The sequence below is a fragment of the Ovis aries genome, chromosome 10, assembly GCF_016772045.2.
Source record: "Ovis aries strain OAR_USU_Benz2616 breed Rambouillet chromosome 10, ARS-UI_Ramb_v3.0, whole genome shotgun sequence".
NCBI lineage: Eukaryota > Metazoa > Chordata > Mammalia > Artiodactyla > Bovidae > Ovis > Ovis aries.
The window spans coordinates 12724098-12740881 of NC_056063.1; the positions used below are offsets into that span (position 1 = coordinate 12724098).

Genomic DNA, 16784 nt, shown 5'->3' on the forward strand with positions numbered 1-16784 from the left:
GCTCTAAGCGCACAGTTCATTGCCTTACTGATTTTAAACAGGCCTTTGAAAGCACCCTGAAGTCTTGGGAAGATAAGCAGAAGTGCGATTCTGGTAAGCCAGTTCTCCGAACGCACTTGTACATCCAGCACGCGGCGGACCTGGCCACGGAGGAAGTGTCTCAGATGCAGCTGTGCTCGCAGGCGGCAGAGGAGCTCATCACCAGGTACCCGGGCCCGTGAGCCTTGCGGCTGCGAGAACGCCGAGCGTGGCCCGTTCTGCTTTCCGTAGTTTGAATCCGTCTCTGCGGGGGTTCCAGGTCTCTGGAAGGGACGCCTCTGTTCTCCATTTGCTACCTCCCTTGTGCCTCAGAAACTTCCCTGGTGGCTCAGACGGTAAAGCGTCTGCCTGCAGTGCAGGAGACCCGGGTTCGATCACTGGGTCGGGAAGATTCCCTGGAGGAGGCAATGGCAATCCACTCCAGCACTCTTACCTGGAAAATCCCATGGACGGAGGAGCCTGATAGGCTACAAGGCTACAGTCCATGAGATCGCGAAGAGTCAGACACAACTGAGCGACTTTCACTTCACTTGTGCCTCCGAAATCCCTGTTTTCCTTCATCAGTCCACTCCGACACCAGGACAGGCCGGGTCTCAGACTTCCTAAAACACAAGGGAGAGCTTGCCCCACGTACACTCTTGTTATTGTATATATTTTATGTTCTGTATGTGCTCAGTCGCTTCCATCCTGTCCGACTCTTGCGACCCCATGGACTGTAGCCCGCCAGGCTCCTCAGGCCGTGGGGTTCTTCCGGCACGAATACTGCCGTGGGTTGCCGTTTTCTTCTCCAGGGTATCTGCCCCACCCAGGGATCGATCCTGTGTCTCCTGCATCTCCTGCATAGCAGTTGGATTCTTGACCATTGAGCCACCGGGAAAGCCCTATTTTATAGATAGCGCTAGTGGTAAAGAACTCGCCTGCCAAGGCAGGAGATGTAAAAGATGTGGGTTCAACTCCTGGGTCGGGAAGATCCCCTGAGAAAGGAATGGCAACCCACTCCAGTATTCTTGCCTGGAGAACCCGTGGACAGAGGGGCCTGGCAGGCTCCAGTGCATGGGGTTGCAAGAGTCAGACATGACTGAAGCAACTTATCACATATGAAACATATATGTATGTATCATGTATATATATTACATATGTATAACCCTTTTGTTATTATTTCCCCACTTTACATACAGTCTTCACTGTGCGTGTGTGCCCAGTAGCCCAGTCATGTCTGACTCGTTGTGACCACCACAGACTGTAGCCCACCAAGGTTCTCTGTCCATGAAATTCTCCAGGCAGGAATACTGGAGTGGGTTGCTGTGCCCTCCTCCAGGGGATCTGTCCCACCCAGGGATTGAACCCAGGTCTCTTGTGTCTCCTGCATTGGCAGGCGGATTTGTTACCCCTGAGCCACCCAGGAAGCCCTCTTTATACTACATTACTCATTTATATGGTGCTTTGTAATTATTAAATGTTTATAGGATGTCGAAGGAAATATTAACCCTGCTCCCAAGAAGAGTTAGGGGGTGGGGATGGGTGGGAACAGTCCAAAAATCTGTTTCCAGTAGATACATCACGGACTTCGCCAGACCACAGAAATTAATTTTAGGAGACAGAAAGAGAAGATTAAAAAAAAGAAAAAGTTCTGTGAACATAAAGCAGATAAAAATCACTATGACCAGGATTAAGCTTCAAAGATGAGGTGGGACTGCAGGCATGCATCTTCTCGCCTCCTCACCCAAGTCGCATCTACCCAACCTGGGTAAGAGCTGCCTGACCAGGTCACTGTGAAGGTTAAGTGAGACCCGCCATGGGAAGCGCCCTTGGCACAGCATGTCCGGCATATTCGGTGTTCTGCGCATGATGGCTATTATAGTCTTCTCACACCTTTACCTGGTCACTGATCAAAACGCTGAAACAGAAAAGGAAAGCAAAGCTTAGGAGTCTGAGGAGCTAACTTGCTTCCTTTCCCCTCCCCACCCTCTCCATCTGCTCTCTCTCACTAATTCCTTATTTTCCTCTTTAAGTATGTGTTAGATGCCCAGAGTGTGCTGGATGTCAGAGATACGAAAAAAGATACACGCTCCCTACTGCTGGAGACCAATATTTAACATTTTAGAATAAAGGATGATAACTGTAAGGTACTGAGCAGCTTAGGAAAAAGATAAGGGAAGATTAATATTTAGCCAGCTAAATCCACATAACTGCATTATTGTGCATCTCAGCTTCTTATTCACAGACACAGTAGTTTTAAGGTAAATACATCTTAGATACTGTGAACATCTTCTGTTGACTTCAATTTACAGAATTTTTGTTTTTTTAAATTTTTTCCTGGCTTTAGTGAGGTACAATGGACAAATAAAAATTCTATACTGTATATTTAAGGTATGCAGTGTGATGATTTGATGTACATATACATTTTAAAATAATACAATCCAGCTAATTAATACATTATGGAAAGCAGTATGGAGATTCCTTAGTTTTCTTGAAACTAAAGCATGCTCCCTTGAAACCACAATGTTCTTCCTATATTATCATCCTGTCAACCAACCAAATATCCAAAAAAAAAAAAAAGAGGGGGACATGATTCCCCATCAGCCAGTAAATCAGGCTCACTCATCGATTTTCAGAATGTGTATTCATTTGAAAAAGCAGAAAAGTGAAAGTTGCTCTCATAGTTGGGTCCAGCTCTCTGTGACCCCGTGGACTGCTGCCTCTCCCGCTCCTCTGTCCTTGGAATTCTCCAGGTAAAAATACTGGAGTGGGTGGCCATTCCCTTCTCCAGGGGATCTTCCTGACTCAGGGATCAAACCCAGGTCTCCTGCATTGCAGCAGATTCTTTACCATCTGAGCCACCAGGGAAGCCCGCACCTAGTAGGAAATTCAGTTAGCAGTTGGAAATGTTCCCTTGAGGTTGAGTATTTCCTTTTGCCTTGAAAATTAGAATAACATTTACTTATCTCTGTTCTTCCTCTTCCTCTTCCTCATGATTTCAAGGTTATTGGTAAGGATGCTTAGGTGATGTTTGCAAGTTCCTTTGTGTCTTGGATATCCATCTTATGATCCTTAAGAATTAAATTCTTCTCCTTTGCTCGTGATTCAGCCATGGAGGACTTCTGTCTCTTCCTTTGTTCTTCCCTTTCTGGATTGAAGATCATTCTGCTTGAAGATGTCAGAAGCAAAAGGATTAGAATAGATGTACCTTCTTGCTTATTGCACACCTTTCTCATTTTCTAGCAGTCCGTAGAACTTCTCCTTTTTCTCTTTGACCTTATTGCCCTGCCTTTCTAGATCCTGTCTTTCTAGGACTATTCTTGAAGGTCTAGATTCCAAAGGACAGTGGCACAACAGGCTTTGGCGTTGGATAGACATAGACCAAAATCCAGGCTCTATCACTGATTAGCTCTGTGTACATACTAACACTCTCTGAGCCTCCTATGTCGTCATCTACAAAGTGGAGAAAAACCACCACTACCTGTTAGGTTGTGAACATTAAATTAGACAGTGCATATAAAGCACTTGGCACGATGATATATGTGGCAATGTTTTCCCCTACTCCAGTACTTTGGCCTCCTAATACAAAGAGCTGACTCATTTGAAAAGACTCTGATGCTGGGAAAGATTGAAGGTGGGAGGAGAAGGGGATGACAGAGGCTGAGATGGTTGGATGGCATCACCGACTCGATGGACATGAGTTTGGGTAAACTCTGGGAGTTGGTGATGGACAGGGAGGCCTGGCGTGCTGTGGTTCATGGGGTCCCAAAGAGTCGGACACGACTGAGCAACTGGAGTGAACTGACTGAATCTGTTGTAACTGTGCCTGGTCGAAGTTTCAGTGAATATAAGATGTGTCTACACTCTGCATTTGGGACCCCTCTCAACTTTCCAGCGATAATGCAGAATGAAGTGTTATTATACCTTGTGCTTCCAAGTAGCACCTCAGTATGCATATCTCTGATGCTAGGCCTAACATTTTTTCAATTTAATTAATTTATTTTTGGCTGCACTGGGTGCTCGTTGCTGCCCACAGACTCTCTGGTTGCAGTGAGCAGGGGCTCCTCTTTGTTGCAGCGTGCAGGCGTCTGGTTGCGGCGGCTTCTCTCCTGGAGCCCGTGGGCTTCAGTCATTGTGTCACTCGGGCTTGATTGATTGCCCCAAGGCATGAGGAATCTTCCCAGACCAGGGATCAAACCTGTGTTTGATCTGCACCGGCAGGCAGATTCTTAACCACCCGGAGAGTCCATAGGCCTAACTTTTTATATAAAAGATTCTGGGGTTGGTATTTTTTTGTTTCCTGGTGGCTCAGATGGTAAAGAATCTGCCTGCAATGTGCGCTACCCGGGTTCGATCCCTGCGTCGAATCCGGGATCCCCTGGAGGAGGGCATGGCACCCCACTCCAGTATTCTTGCCTGGGAAATCCCATGGACAGAGGAGCCTGGTGGCCTCAGTCCAAGGGGTCACAAAGAGTCAGACATGACTGAGCGCCTAACACATACACACATTTTTTGTTGCAGTAGGGTTTGAATTTTGTAAATCTACCCTGTGCCATTCATAATTGAGCAGTTATTAAAAAATTTTTTCCTTTCATGCTTTTTTTTTTTTTCACTTGTTTCATTCTACTATTTCTACACTTCAGAAAACTCAAGTAGCGCTCAGAAGAGTGGTGTGTTCATGGGTCTTGTTTCTGCCTCCAGGATCTGCGATGCGGCCACCATCCACTGTCTCCTGGAGCAGGAGCTGGCCCACGCGGTGAACGCCTGCTCCCACGCCCTGAACAAAGCCAACCCACGCTTCCCAGAGGTGAGGAGCTAATGGTAAATGCCCATTCCGCACATTTTTTGGTGTTACGTACCCAGCTTGATACTTTAAACATGCCGCATGCTCTGAAAGAAAACAGTATATGAGTCTCTACCGAAAGCTTACCCTGCACTTATGACCAGTTTTCTTGATTTTCCTTTCCGGCCACCGTTTTCCCACTCCTGCTCTTAAATTCACGTCACCTTTTTTCTGTTTCACTTTGACTCACTTGGCACCTTACCATCTTCCTTGCACTCCTTGTCCTTTTAAGTACCTGCAGTCCTCTTTTTTACCTTCTCCCCTGCACCTTCACACAGGGCACACCTTGGTATCATGCGTTTAACTAGAACTGATCACTCGGCGTTGAAGTTGTCCACTGAAATAATTCTTCATTTCGTTTTATGCCTCAGTAAATTTGGTCAGTTTTCTAATGTAGAAGTTACAACAGGTGAATGGAATCTGACTCTTGAAGTTATATTCACTTGCCAAGTGATACATGGCCTTGTTTTTATCCTTTCAGTTATTTAGTTGAAGTTACCTGGGGTAAAAAGAAGTGTTCATCCTTAAGATGAAAGTCTAAAAATTGGTCTGGTTGGTTGGAACTAATGAGAGTGACATTCAGTGGATAGAACTAATGTGATCAGATAATGCCCCTTTTAAGACGTGATTTTCTTTGACTTAATTTTTGTGGGAATATGTGTCTTTTGTCACCAGCATATACATGCTTGTGTGCCCGAGATGTGGTTCTGTGTGTTTACTACAGTCAGCGTATTCTTTTGGTTCTGTGCTGTAAGACGTAGAAGCAGTAATCCTGCTAACAAATGTGAGTGTGAAATTTTGCAGTTACAAAAGCATTTTGGCAGATTTTAAAAAATATTTGCAATGTGAATTTAAATCAGAAAGATAAAATGTACTCTCTGATGACTGAATCCCAGTTTAATACAGAACTACTTATTTTTGATGTCTCTGTTTTTTTTTTCCTAGAGTCTTACAAGAGATACTGCCACTGAAATAGCCATCAATGTGAAGGCCCTATATAATGAAACAGAATCATTGCTAGTGGGCAGGGTTCCTTTGGTAAGGAAAAGAAATGATGGATAATATCAGAATGATGATAAATGTATGGTTCTTGCCTTCATTGGGGAGCATGCATTCATCAGATTCTAATGCACAGGCAGGCTCTGGCCCCCTTCTCTAGAGCTTTTCACCTCGCTTTTGCTTTTAAGAAACTATATGACTGTACCTGGGAGTACGCTCCAGGCTAACAGGAGTAGAGAGTCCCTCGTAGCTCAGTCAGGAAAGAACCTGCCTGCAATGCAGGAGACCCGGGTTTGATCCCTGGGTGGGAAACATCCCCTGGAGAAGGAAATGGCAACCCACTCCAGTATTCTTGCCTGGAGAATCCCACAGACAGAGGAGCCTGGTGGGTTACAGCCTGTGGGGTCACAGAATCAGAGACCACCTTGCAGCTAAACCACAGCAGGAGCAGAGCTGCCCTGTCATCATGTCTTTATATAATCCTGCTCTCCCCAGTCAGCTTTGAGAATCTTGGGCTTTACAGAGAGTAAGACCTCCTTCAAGGACTTGTTCACCCATGAATGCAGAAAAGTAGAGGAAGTCTTGAGCTGTGTCTCCAAAATTAACCTTTGAAATACGATTGTTACTGTTTTCTAGATGGGCTTAGATGATGCTTTCTAGACTCAGTGTGTCCAGAACTAAATTTCAGAAACTAGACCTATCCCTGGATTAACTCAAGATTGGTGCTGGAAATCGAGTTGAGGCCAAGTGTGAATCAGACCACAATCCTTGGACCTCAAGCAAAAGTGCTAGGATTCTGTAAATGTTTCTGTCTGGTTTGCCCAGAATCCTTCCCTTGTTAGCTTTCCTCCCTCATCCTGGAAATGTTCTAGCATTGGATCTTCTCGCCACCTAGTGTTCAATTTTAGGTTATTCACACATGCTGTTGTAAATGTAGAAAGCCTAATATATTAGCTATTTTTTAATTCTTTGTAACAATTTTCATTAATTGATAGATGAGGTGATAATCTTAAACATTTCTGTTTACTATGATTTTCTCTCTTACTGAGGAAAATTTATGCATCTAAATAAAAGTGAGAATAAAAATCATAGTATCTGGCATAGTGAAAGAATGAGAGAGGTGATTGGAGGTGATTGGTTGGAATTTCTGTTTGGCTGCTGTCCAAAAGAATGCTGCCAATGAAGCATCCTTTGCTCTGAGAAGAGAATCTTAAAGGCTGCATGAATCAATTGGTTTTACCGTTTCCAAGGGAAACTCAAAAGCAACTTCCTTGGGGCAAGAGGTGGCTGCCTGTGCTATGGTCGTGAATAGAAACTTTTAGAAAGAAATACTGGATATATCTTTTGATAAAACCAATAGGAAAATCATCTTGGTTATTCTTGACACTTCTATTTTTAACCAAAATCTTCTTGCTGCTCTTCTAAAATTAGTCCTATAGGAAATCCAGCAAGTCATGACCTCAGTACCAATTACTGGATGAAGGACATGTTTTTTGTGTGTGTTATTTGAAATATATTTAAGATAATTGCTGATTGAGAAGAACTAGAAGCATAACTTATTTTATATTTTAGCTCTCTGTACTAAAAGTACCCATTGAGTGTTAACTTGGTTAATATTAATCAATTATATTTTGTTAATATAGAAGGATTCTTCTGCACTTTTAATTCTTCTGTCACAGTCAAATATGGATGTTTGGTTTGAAAATGTATACCAGTGAGATTTTTATTTTTTGACTGTACTGCACCGCTTAGTTCCCTGACTATGGATCAAACCTTGGTCCACGGCAGTGGAAGGATACGTCCTCACCACTGGACCATCAGGGAATTCCCCTTTACCAGTGGATGATTTTTAAATGTTTGGCAATATTGATATCAAAATAAAAAATCAATCATATTTGAGAGCAGCTAAGTTATACTCTTTAGTTTGCTTATAGAATGAATATAGCCAGTGCAGGAGACATAAGGGAAATAGGTTCAATCGCTGGGTCAGGAAGATTCCTTGGAGGAGGGCATGGCAGCCCACTCCAGTATTCTTGCCTGGAGAATCCCATGGACAGAGGAGCCTAGCGGGCTGCAGTCTGCAGGGTCACAAAGAGTAGGACACAACTGAAGCAACTTATTAGCACATAGCACATACAATAACTATTTTATCAGTTTTATAAGACATACATACTTAAACTAAAATAAAAGTGATAACTTTTATATGATATGGTGGAGAATTTCTGTATTTGTATTAGCTTCTAGAAATACTAGAATTTGAATAACAGGGGATTTGAGAGCATTTGAATAACAGAGGAGAAAAAATAGTGTCCATAATAAATAATAATAATATTCTCTCTGAACTTTCAGTTTAAAATCTTGTCAACCAGAACTTCACTGGTGATCCAGTGGTTAAGACTACGCTTCCCCTGCAGTGGGTGTGGGTTCCATCCCTGTTTGGGGAACTAAGATCTTGCATGCCTTGCAGTGTGGCCAAAATAAATAAATTCAATCTCCATGAACCTATATGTAGGTACTGTACAATTTTGACATCATTTATCAAAGTTTGATTTGCTAGAAGAGATCCTCGAAATTGTGTAGTCGTGTTCTAAGCCCTGGAATACTGGAGTGGGTAGTCTGTCCCTTCTCCAGCGGATTTTCCTGAGCTAGGAATTGAACCAGGGTCTCCTGCATTGCAGGCAGATTCTTATCAACTGAGCTATGAGGGAAGCCCGAGAAGGAACCTGAGACTCCTCAAATCAATTCATCATCCCTTGGTGGCATAGTTAGTAACAAAGGCAAGGCTAGAATTCAGCTCCTCCCAATTCTGCTTGTAGCAGTGTTGATTTCACCTTTATTTATTTATTGAATTTGTGACTTTTAATAACTGCTTTACAGACTTCCCTGGTGGTCCAGTGGTTAAGACTCCAAGCTCCTAATGCAGGGGGCAGGGGTTTGATCCCTGGTCAAGGAACTGTTCCCCATGCTGCCCCGTGTAGCCAAAAAATTTTTAAAAATAGTGATGATAAGTGCTTTAAATGAATGAGCAAGAGGTGACCAGTTAAATTCTCTTTAAAGTTTCCAAAGCTTCTTCCAGTTTACAAGCCATTTAGCTTTTCCTGATTTGTACAACAGCTTTTTATCACCAATTTTTCTGAGATCCTTAGGCTTTTTTTCTCCTAAAGTTATTATTTTAGTTACCCAGAAGATTACTGTGGCAGGCGATTCTTATTATGTGACATGTTTTTGACCAATTTGAAATATCATTATTTGTTTACACCGTAGCCTGTGTAGATCAAAATGATTTTTGCCACAAATATGTTAAAATGATGAGATTATTTCCTCAGCAAGGCAGATGGGATGCAAGGATAAGAAGGAAGAAGGGATTTGCATAGGAAAAAACCACCAATAGCAATAATTTTTTCTGTGAAATTATTAAAGTCACACTACTTACTTATATCACCTTTGGGAAGTGAGGATAAATCTATGCAAATTTGCTTAAATGAAGTCAGTATAAAATAATTTGTTCTTTTTTCTCTATTTTTTTGTGTTAAAACCAACAACACTCTGTCTCGCCTCACAAGAGGTGAGGATGTTCAATGTCAGTGAAATAGTTTATTCTGTTTGAGGGTTTGAGGTTGGTCCCTGAGGCTTGTTTTATCTCGGTTTTTAATCTGCTGTTAAATAGCAGTTGGAATCTCCACATGAAGAGCGCGTATCCAATGCCTTACATTCCGTGGAAGTGGAGCTGCAGAAGTTAACAGAGATTCCGTGGCTTTATTATATCTTACACCCGAATGAGGATGAGGTATGTAAAATTCAACCTGTTTATAAATGTGTATGCTTTGTGACAGTAGAATTTGAATGCACCTTTTGAAAAAGAAATGTTCAGGAGAAAATACGTTTTAAATATAGCCATCCTCCCCTATCTGCAGGAAATACATTCTAAGACTCCCACGGGACCCCTGGAACCTCAGTACCAAACCCTACATGTACTATGTTCTTCCTTACACACGCATACCTAGGATAAAGTTGAATTTATAAATTAGGCACAGTTAAGACATGAACAACAACAATAATAAAATAGAACAATTATAACAATGCACCGTAACAAAAGTTACGTGAATGTGGTCCGTCTCTCAAAATACCTTCCCGTGCAGGTGTCATGCCCCTTGCATATTGGCTGAGCGTGCCTCATGCACTGTGGCCGTAACCTTTGCAATCTGAGATGTAACAGCAAAACTAGCATGAATTTTTTCTCCCTTCTTCACAGTTTCACAGACAGAAGATTCATTCTTACCGTAGATCTTAGCCAGCTCAGCATACGATTTTTTTTTTCCCCTTATTAAGAACTCTCTTCTTTTCCTTAAAGGAAGCACTTTGCAGCTTCTCTTTAGCATATGTGAATTGCCAGCATCACTACTTTTGTTCTTTGGCACCATGATTAAGTCAAATAAGGTGACTTGAACACAAGCACGGTGATACCACAACACCTGGTCAGATAACTCAGATTGGTTATGAAGGGGCTAACAGATGGGATAGATGAGGATGGCTCAAGACTTCATCATGCTGCTCAGAGCAGTGTACAACTTAAAACGTGTATGGATTGTTTATTTCTGGAATTTTCATGTAGTATTTTCAGAATTGAGGTTGACGGCAGGTAACAGAAACCACGAAAAGGAGAACCACACTACTGTCCTGGTCGGGGAGACTACTGTTCTCCTTTCGAATGCACTTTTCTTGAGCAAATGAGAAAAAGCATTTATGTGAACGCATCATCTTGCAGGAGTCAGTACATTTTCAGGAGTATGCAACACCATGAACTTTTGGGGAGGGAGTTATCACTCCAACAATGTTCTGTGTGTATAACTCTTCCTATGTTATCTCTGCTGTCAGAGTGGGTTTTTCTTCTCTTAACATCCTGAGAAAATTCTTTCCTTGATCGACTCAAACAGGAGCCCCCCATGGATTGCACCAAGAGAAATAGCAAAAGCACGGTATTTCGTATTGTGCCCAAATTCAAAAAGGAGAAGGTTCAGAAGCAGAAGACAAGTTCACAGCCTGGTAGGTGATCCACATGGAAAGGGAAAGTATAATGTTTTGGAAAAAATAACGGATTAATGTGATATCGTTAAGGGGATGAGAATGAGCTGAGATTAGAGAGTGATAATCATTGTACCACATTATGGATATACTCATAAATAGCTTTTATGGATGTACTTATAAGTAGCATTTATGCTCTTGAATCATACACTGTAAAATGGTTTAAATAGTGAATTTCATTTTATGTTCATTTTACCACCATACAAAAAAAATCATAGCACACCTACAATAAGTCCCGTTGTGAGCAGGAGTCTGTAGTCATGAAGTACACAAGACTACGAAGTAGTTTGCTGATTTGCTTCCACTTCATTGTGTAAATGTCAGTGCCTCTGATGGTTCTTCATTTGCTCAACAGCAGTTCAACGCTTATAATTTGTTTTCCTTCTTTAGCACGCACGATCTACCTCATTTTGACAAATGGAACGTAGAAACTTTCGTTTAATCCTTTAACTTGCCAGGTGTATTTTCCACCTCAAGTCATATATTCTGTTCCTCCTCTTTTAAAGACTTAGAACACCGTTTCAGCTCATTAATAACAATTCACTGTGATACTTGCATTCTCAAGCATAGATTAAACTCTTTCTTGGATATTCTTTCAAATTCCCTTTTCACCTTTCCCTAGAGATTAAATTTAGTGCTGTAATACTGCTGAAGACCTTCAAGTTCTATGTATATGATGGTAGATGTCTTAATTTATCAAATAATTTTATAACTCTTCTGAGTTAGCCATCTCATATTAAAAAGTGATATATAACCTTATTTTTGATAATGCACAAAGCAGCTGTTGAAGAGCATTTTAAAACCAAATGTGGCAAACAAGGAGACTTTTTATTAAGCTAATCAAGGTTGGGTAAAGTGTATGAAAGAAAATACATACAGTAAAATAACCCAATTAATCTTGGAAAGCAGTGTTGACAGTTTTTAGACAATGTTAAGTTGATTTAACAAGACACTTATTATATAATTGTACTTCCCAGGTGGTGCTAGTGGTTAAGAACCCACCTGCCAATGAAGGAAACATGAGACATGGGTTCGATCCCTGGGTCAGGAAGATCTAGAGGAGAGCACAGCAACCCACTCTAGTATTTTTGCCTGGAGAATCCATGGACAGAGGACCCTGGCGGGCTACAGTCCATGGGATCGCAAAGAGTCGGACACGACTGAAGCGATTAGCGTGCACGCAAGCCTTGCATAATTATTAGCACACAAGCATTTCGTGATTGTCTGTAATGGGAATCATCAATAGAACAGAACCAACAAATGCAGCTGAGAACCAATAGAGGTCTTGAAGCTGGCAAGACCCGAAGCAGCAGTTTGTGTCAAATTATATCCTGTGTCAGATTTGAACTTTTTATTAGCATTGGTAGCTCAACTATAATAAGTTTCGTATATGATCTTAAGGAAATCATCAGAGTTTATTTAGACCTTGTACTGCTGATCCCGATTATGAGGAACACATTTTTATACACGTCGTGTAGTTTGCATGGCTTTAAGGAGGAAACTGAGCTAAAGCGAAAGGCGCAAGTGCACAGCAGCGAATGTCTTTGTAGAGTCAGGACCTCATGTTGATTGACAGTCTGAAACTTGCATGGGAAAAAGCGGAGTTGTAGTTCTGTTGAGACAGTACCTTGAACCTTTCCCTTGGCTAGCACTGCCGCTGTTTTGCTTCTTCTTTGGCCAACCTGTGCTTTGTAATGCGTTGAGCATGTAGAAATTAAGGGGGTTTTGCTCTTAACTTTGGTAGTTCAGAAGTGGGGCACAGAGGAAGTTGCTGCTTGGCTGGATCTGCTCAATTTGGGAGAGTACAGAGAAATCTTCATCCGTCATGACATCAGAGGGGCTGAACTTTTGCATCTGGAAAGGCGAGATCTTAAGGTATTTCCTTTGTGCTACTCTTCTCTTCTTAAATTTTTTTTCTTGCAAACAGACTCCTTTCTCCTGCGCCCTTCAGTTCTGTGCTTGCAGCTTGGCTCATGGTATGCGTATGTCATCTATATAATATGCATTGTTCTGTGGCCTGAGTTCATTATATGCTTTTGAAAAGAGAAAGTCAGTAATATTTTTCGGTCAGAATCATTGTCTGACAGTTATAGCTAAAGCTTAGCATGAAGTTAGTAATTTTTCTCTGTGTCCATTGGCATGGCTGTGCTAATATCTCCAAATGGATCCCGTTTCCATCAGTTCATTTTCTTGGATCAACATGAAAGGTGATATTTGTTGCTTAAAATGATTGAAAATATCTACTAAAAAGTTCAAATAACTAAAAATTCATTCAAAATACCAAGAACAAAGCCTTTCTAATATAGGAAACTAGATGAGAGAGTTAGCAGCAGTGGCTACTTAGAATTCTATGATTTGGTTGTGCTTCTAAATTGACCTTTCAGAGGTCACGTGAACAACTAGACAAATTCAAATTTCCTTTCCATGGCTTATTATTGAAATTGTCTTCTTCCCGAAAATAAACGTATTTTCCTTTTTAGTGAATGAAGTAAAAATTATGCCTTGTTTTTGCTAGAGAGCTTCTCAAAACTTATTTGTCTTTTATGACAGGGAAGAAAAATTATGAATTCGTGGTGTGCAGCAATTCAGTTTTCTTCTTTGAGTGGACCCTCAACCACAGAAATGGCCTAAATAGCATATTCTGTCCCAGGGTTAAAAGTAGCATTCTTGTCATGTTATATTTTCTTGCCACATACTGCCATTTAAAAATTCCAAGATTGATTCATTAAGCCAGTGATAAAGCCATCAACATTTGATGGATTGATTCCTTTCCTAATCACCTGGTTCTAACAATGCATAACATTATGAGACAGTAAATTCCTAATAAATTCATGAACAGCTGTGCCGTTATCTAAAAATATTTTAGTAGAGACTTTTAAACCCAACTGGGTAATATAAAGTATATTATACCTAAACACTGGCATTTCCCTGGTGGCGCTAGTGATAAAGAACCCACTTGCCAATGCAGGAGAGGGAAGAGACCTGGGTTGGATCCCTGGGTCAGAAGATCCCCTGGAGGAGGGCATGGCGACTGACTCCAGTGTTCTTGCCTGGAGAATCCTATGAACAGACGAGCCTGGTGGGTTACAGTCCATAAGGTCACAAAAATTCAGACAGGACTGAAGTGGTTTAGCATGCACGCACGCACACATAGCTAAACATTATACCTAAAGACATATACCTAGACATTTTTAGCCAGAATAACAATAAAATAATAGATTAACTAGTTACCTTAGTTGAAAGTCCCAAATCTGGAACACAGCAAAATAAATAGTATATATAGTATTCGAGTAAAAATTGACTTCAGCACTTCAAATGAATACACTAAAAAGTAAATGAGGAAGACCGTTCAACATATTTGTGTAGCTTCTGATATCCTCAACAGGCGGCAATATTTATTGAATAGCTAGTGATGAATGGGCTTCCCTGGTGGCTCAGAGGGTAAAGAATCTGCCTGCAAAGCAGAAGACCCAGGTTCGATCCCTGGGTTGGGAAGATCCCCTGGAGAAGGAAATGGCAATGCACTCCAGTATTTTTACCTGAAGAATTCCACGGACAGAGGAGCCTGGCAGGCTACAGTCCATAGGGTCGCAAAGAGTCAGGCACAACTGAGCGACTAACACATATGTATGTACATATTGATGACTGTGTTATTCTCTTCTCTAGGTAGCATCTGCCCTCTAGAAGCTTGCATTTCACTTGCCATGAACAAGCATACATTCAAAGAAAAGACTTTGTCTGTATATAATATATGTATTATAAACATACACAAACATACACTTGCACACTATGAGTGATAATATTTGCAGAAGAAAAAAACAAAGCTCACATATAAAAGTTAAAGTTAGACTGATAGAACCCAGCTGGAAAAAACAATAAGAGTACAAAGGAGGTGATTAAGAATTATGTTACTAAAACTTTTATTTAGCATGAGACTTTTTTGTTTTTATTTTTAAGGCAAATGACATTCTTTCCCTTAAAACTTTGCTTTCAGAAATTTGTATTGACCTAGTCAGTTTTAACTCTTTTGGTTCTAAAACACAGTATAGGGCAATGGGAAGGGTAATAATTTTACAGAGTCTTCAGTGGAACAAAACCAAGCCAGAAATGAGCTCACCTTGTTCTCTGTCATTGGAGCTTTAAGAGGGAGCAGCCCCTTCAGAGGAAAGTCTCTGAATGTTGGTGAAGGGTTATCTACTTCCTAGGTAACTGTATCCATTTCCATTACTTCGGATACTGTCCATAGATATATCATTGGCTCACACGGTTCTACTTCTAGCCCTGACGTCGTTTGTAAAGTCTAGGATCGTATCACCAAGTCTGCTTGCCACTAGGCCACGACACAGACTATCAGTCCAAGTGTCCACAGCCAAACTTTGGCAGTCCTGTCCTCCTATTCTGCCCCTTCTCCTGTGGTCTATTATCTTAGCAACTCAGGGACCTGAGCCAGAGAAACCCAGGGTCACATTTAGTGTCTTCCTCTTCCTTATCCTGCCTCATTAGACCGTCACAAAGTAGTTTAATTTTAATCTCCATCTAGTTATCTTTCTCCTTTCCACAGTCCTTCCTCTTGCCTGTGTAAGGTCAGTAGCTTCCTCACTGGCCCACCCACGGATACTCTTGCCCTCTCATCTATTATCATTGCAACTAGAATGATGTGTGTTAGTCGCTCAGTCTTGTCTGCCTCTTTGTAACCCCATGGAGTATAGCCCACCAGGCTCCTCTATCTGTGGAATTCTCCATGCAAGAATACTGGAGTGGGTTGCCATTCCCTTCTCCATCGGCTCTTTCCAACCCAGGGATTAACCCAGGTCTGCCACACTGCAGGCAGATTCTTTAGCATCTAAGCCACCAGGGAAGCCCAGAGTGATGCTTTAATAACATCAGGTATATCACTCTTCTGCTTAAAACCTTTCGGTGGCTTCCCATTTCAATTCCAATAAAGACTCAGCATCTATGGGACACCCACAAAGTTCTGCCTATGTATTTAACCTGCTGTGGGGCCACTGACCCTTTGGGGCTATACTCTTCCAATCTGGCCATGCTTCATTTATTTAAAAATATGAAACTCTCACATCAGGGGTGTACCCTCTGAAGGTATGCTTCTTCCCTACCTGCCACTTGGCTAGCTGTTGCTCAGATCTTGGCTCAGGTATTACTTCGTTATCACCAAACAACTGGGGATAGCAATGTGACAGTCTAAAGGTGGGAAAGGGAAGATATTTCTAATGTGCTGTAACAGACAAACTGATTGCAGTGTTTTCTCTCCTGGAAGACAGTAGAAAGCAGTGAGGGATACCAAAGAAAGTAGGGCTTCTCAGGTGGCATGGTTGTGAAGCATCGCCTGCCCGTGCACGAGACACGAGAGACTCAGGTTCAACCCCTGGATTGGGAAGATCCCTTGGAACAGGAAATGACAACCTGCTCAGTATTCTTTTCTGAAAAGATCCCATGGACAGAGGAGCCTGGTGGGCTTCAGTCCAGCAGGCCTCAAGAGTCAGACGCGACTGAGCACACACAGACACACCCCCCAAATAAAGTGGTAAAGACACGGGGTTGGGGGGAGGTTGTTTGGTTGGTGTTTTGTTTTCTCCATTTGGAAAGTTGTTCATGTGTGGGCCAAAGGATAACGGCAGCTACAAAGAATGCCTCTGCGAAGTTAAAGCTCTTCTTCCAAAGAAAGAAAAAGTCGACACTAATGAATATGGTCTCATGACATAACTTTATCACAGCCTGATTCCTAGAAGACATGACTGTTGAACTCAAACTAAAGAAAATATAGCTAAGAAGTTAGTGTAACTCTAGGGGAAACATCATTTCATGACTCATGAATTATGAGTAG

General features: G+C 41.7%; 1 protein-coding gene across 1 annotated transcript in view; it reads left to right on the forward strand.

Annotated features, from left to right (window-relative positions):
- Positions 1-16784, forward strand: part of DGKH (diacylglycerol kinase eta) — a 208914-nt gene that overhangs the window by 175683 nt on the left and 16447 nt on the right. The window contains exons 25-30 of the mRNA XM_027973522.3: positions 42-205; positions 4720-4825; positions 5807-5899; positions 9528-9647; positions 10795-10903; positions 12687-12817. Of these exons, the coding sequence (XP_027829323.1) occupies positions 42-205; positions 4720-4825; positions 5807-5899; positions 9528-9647; positions 10795-10903; positions 12687-12817 (723 nt within the window). The remainder of the gene's footprint in view (positions 1-41; positions 206-4719; positions 4826-5806; positions 5900-9527; positions 9648-10794; positions 10904-12686; positions 12818-16784) is intronic.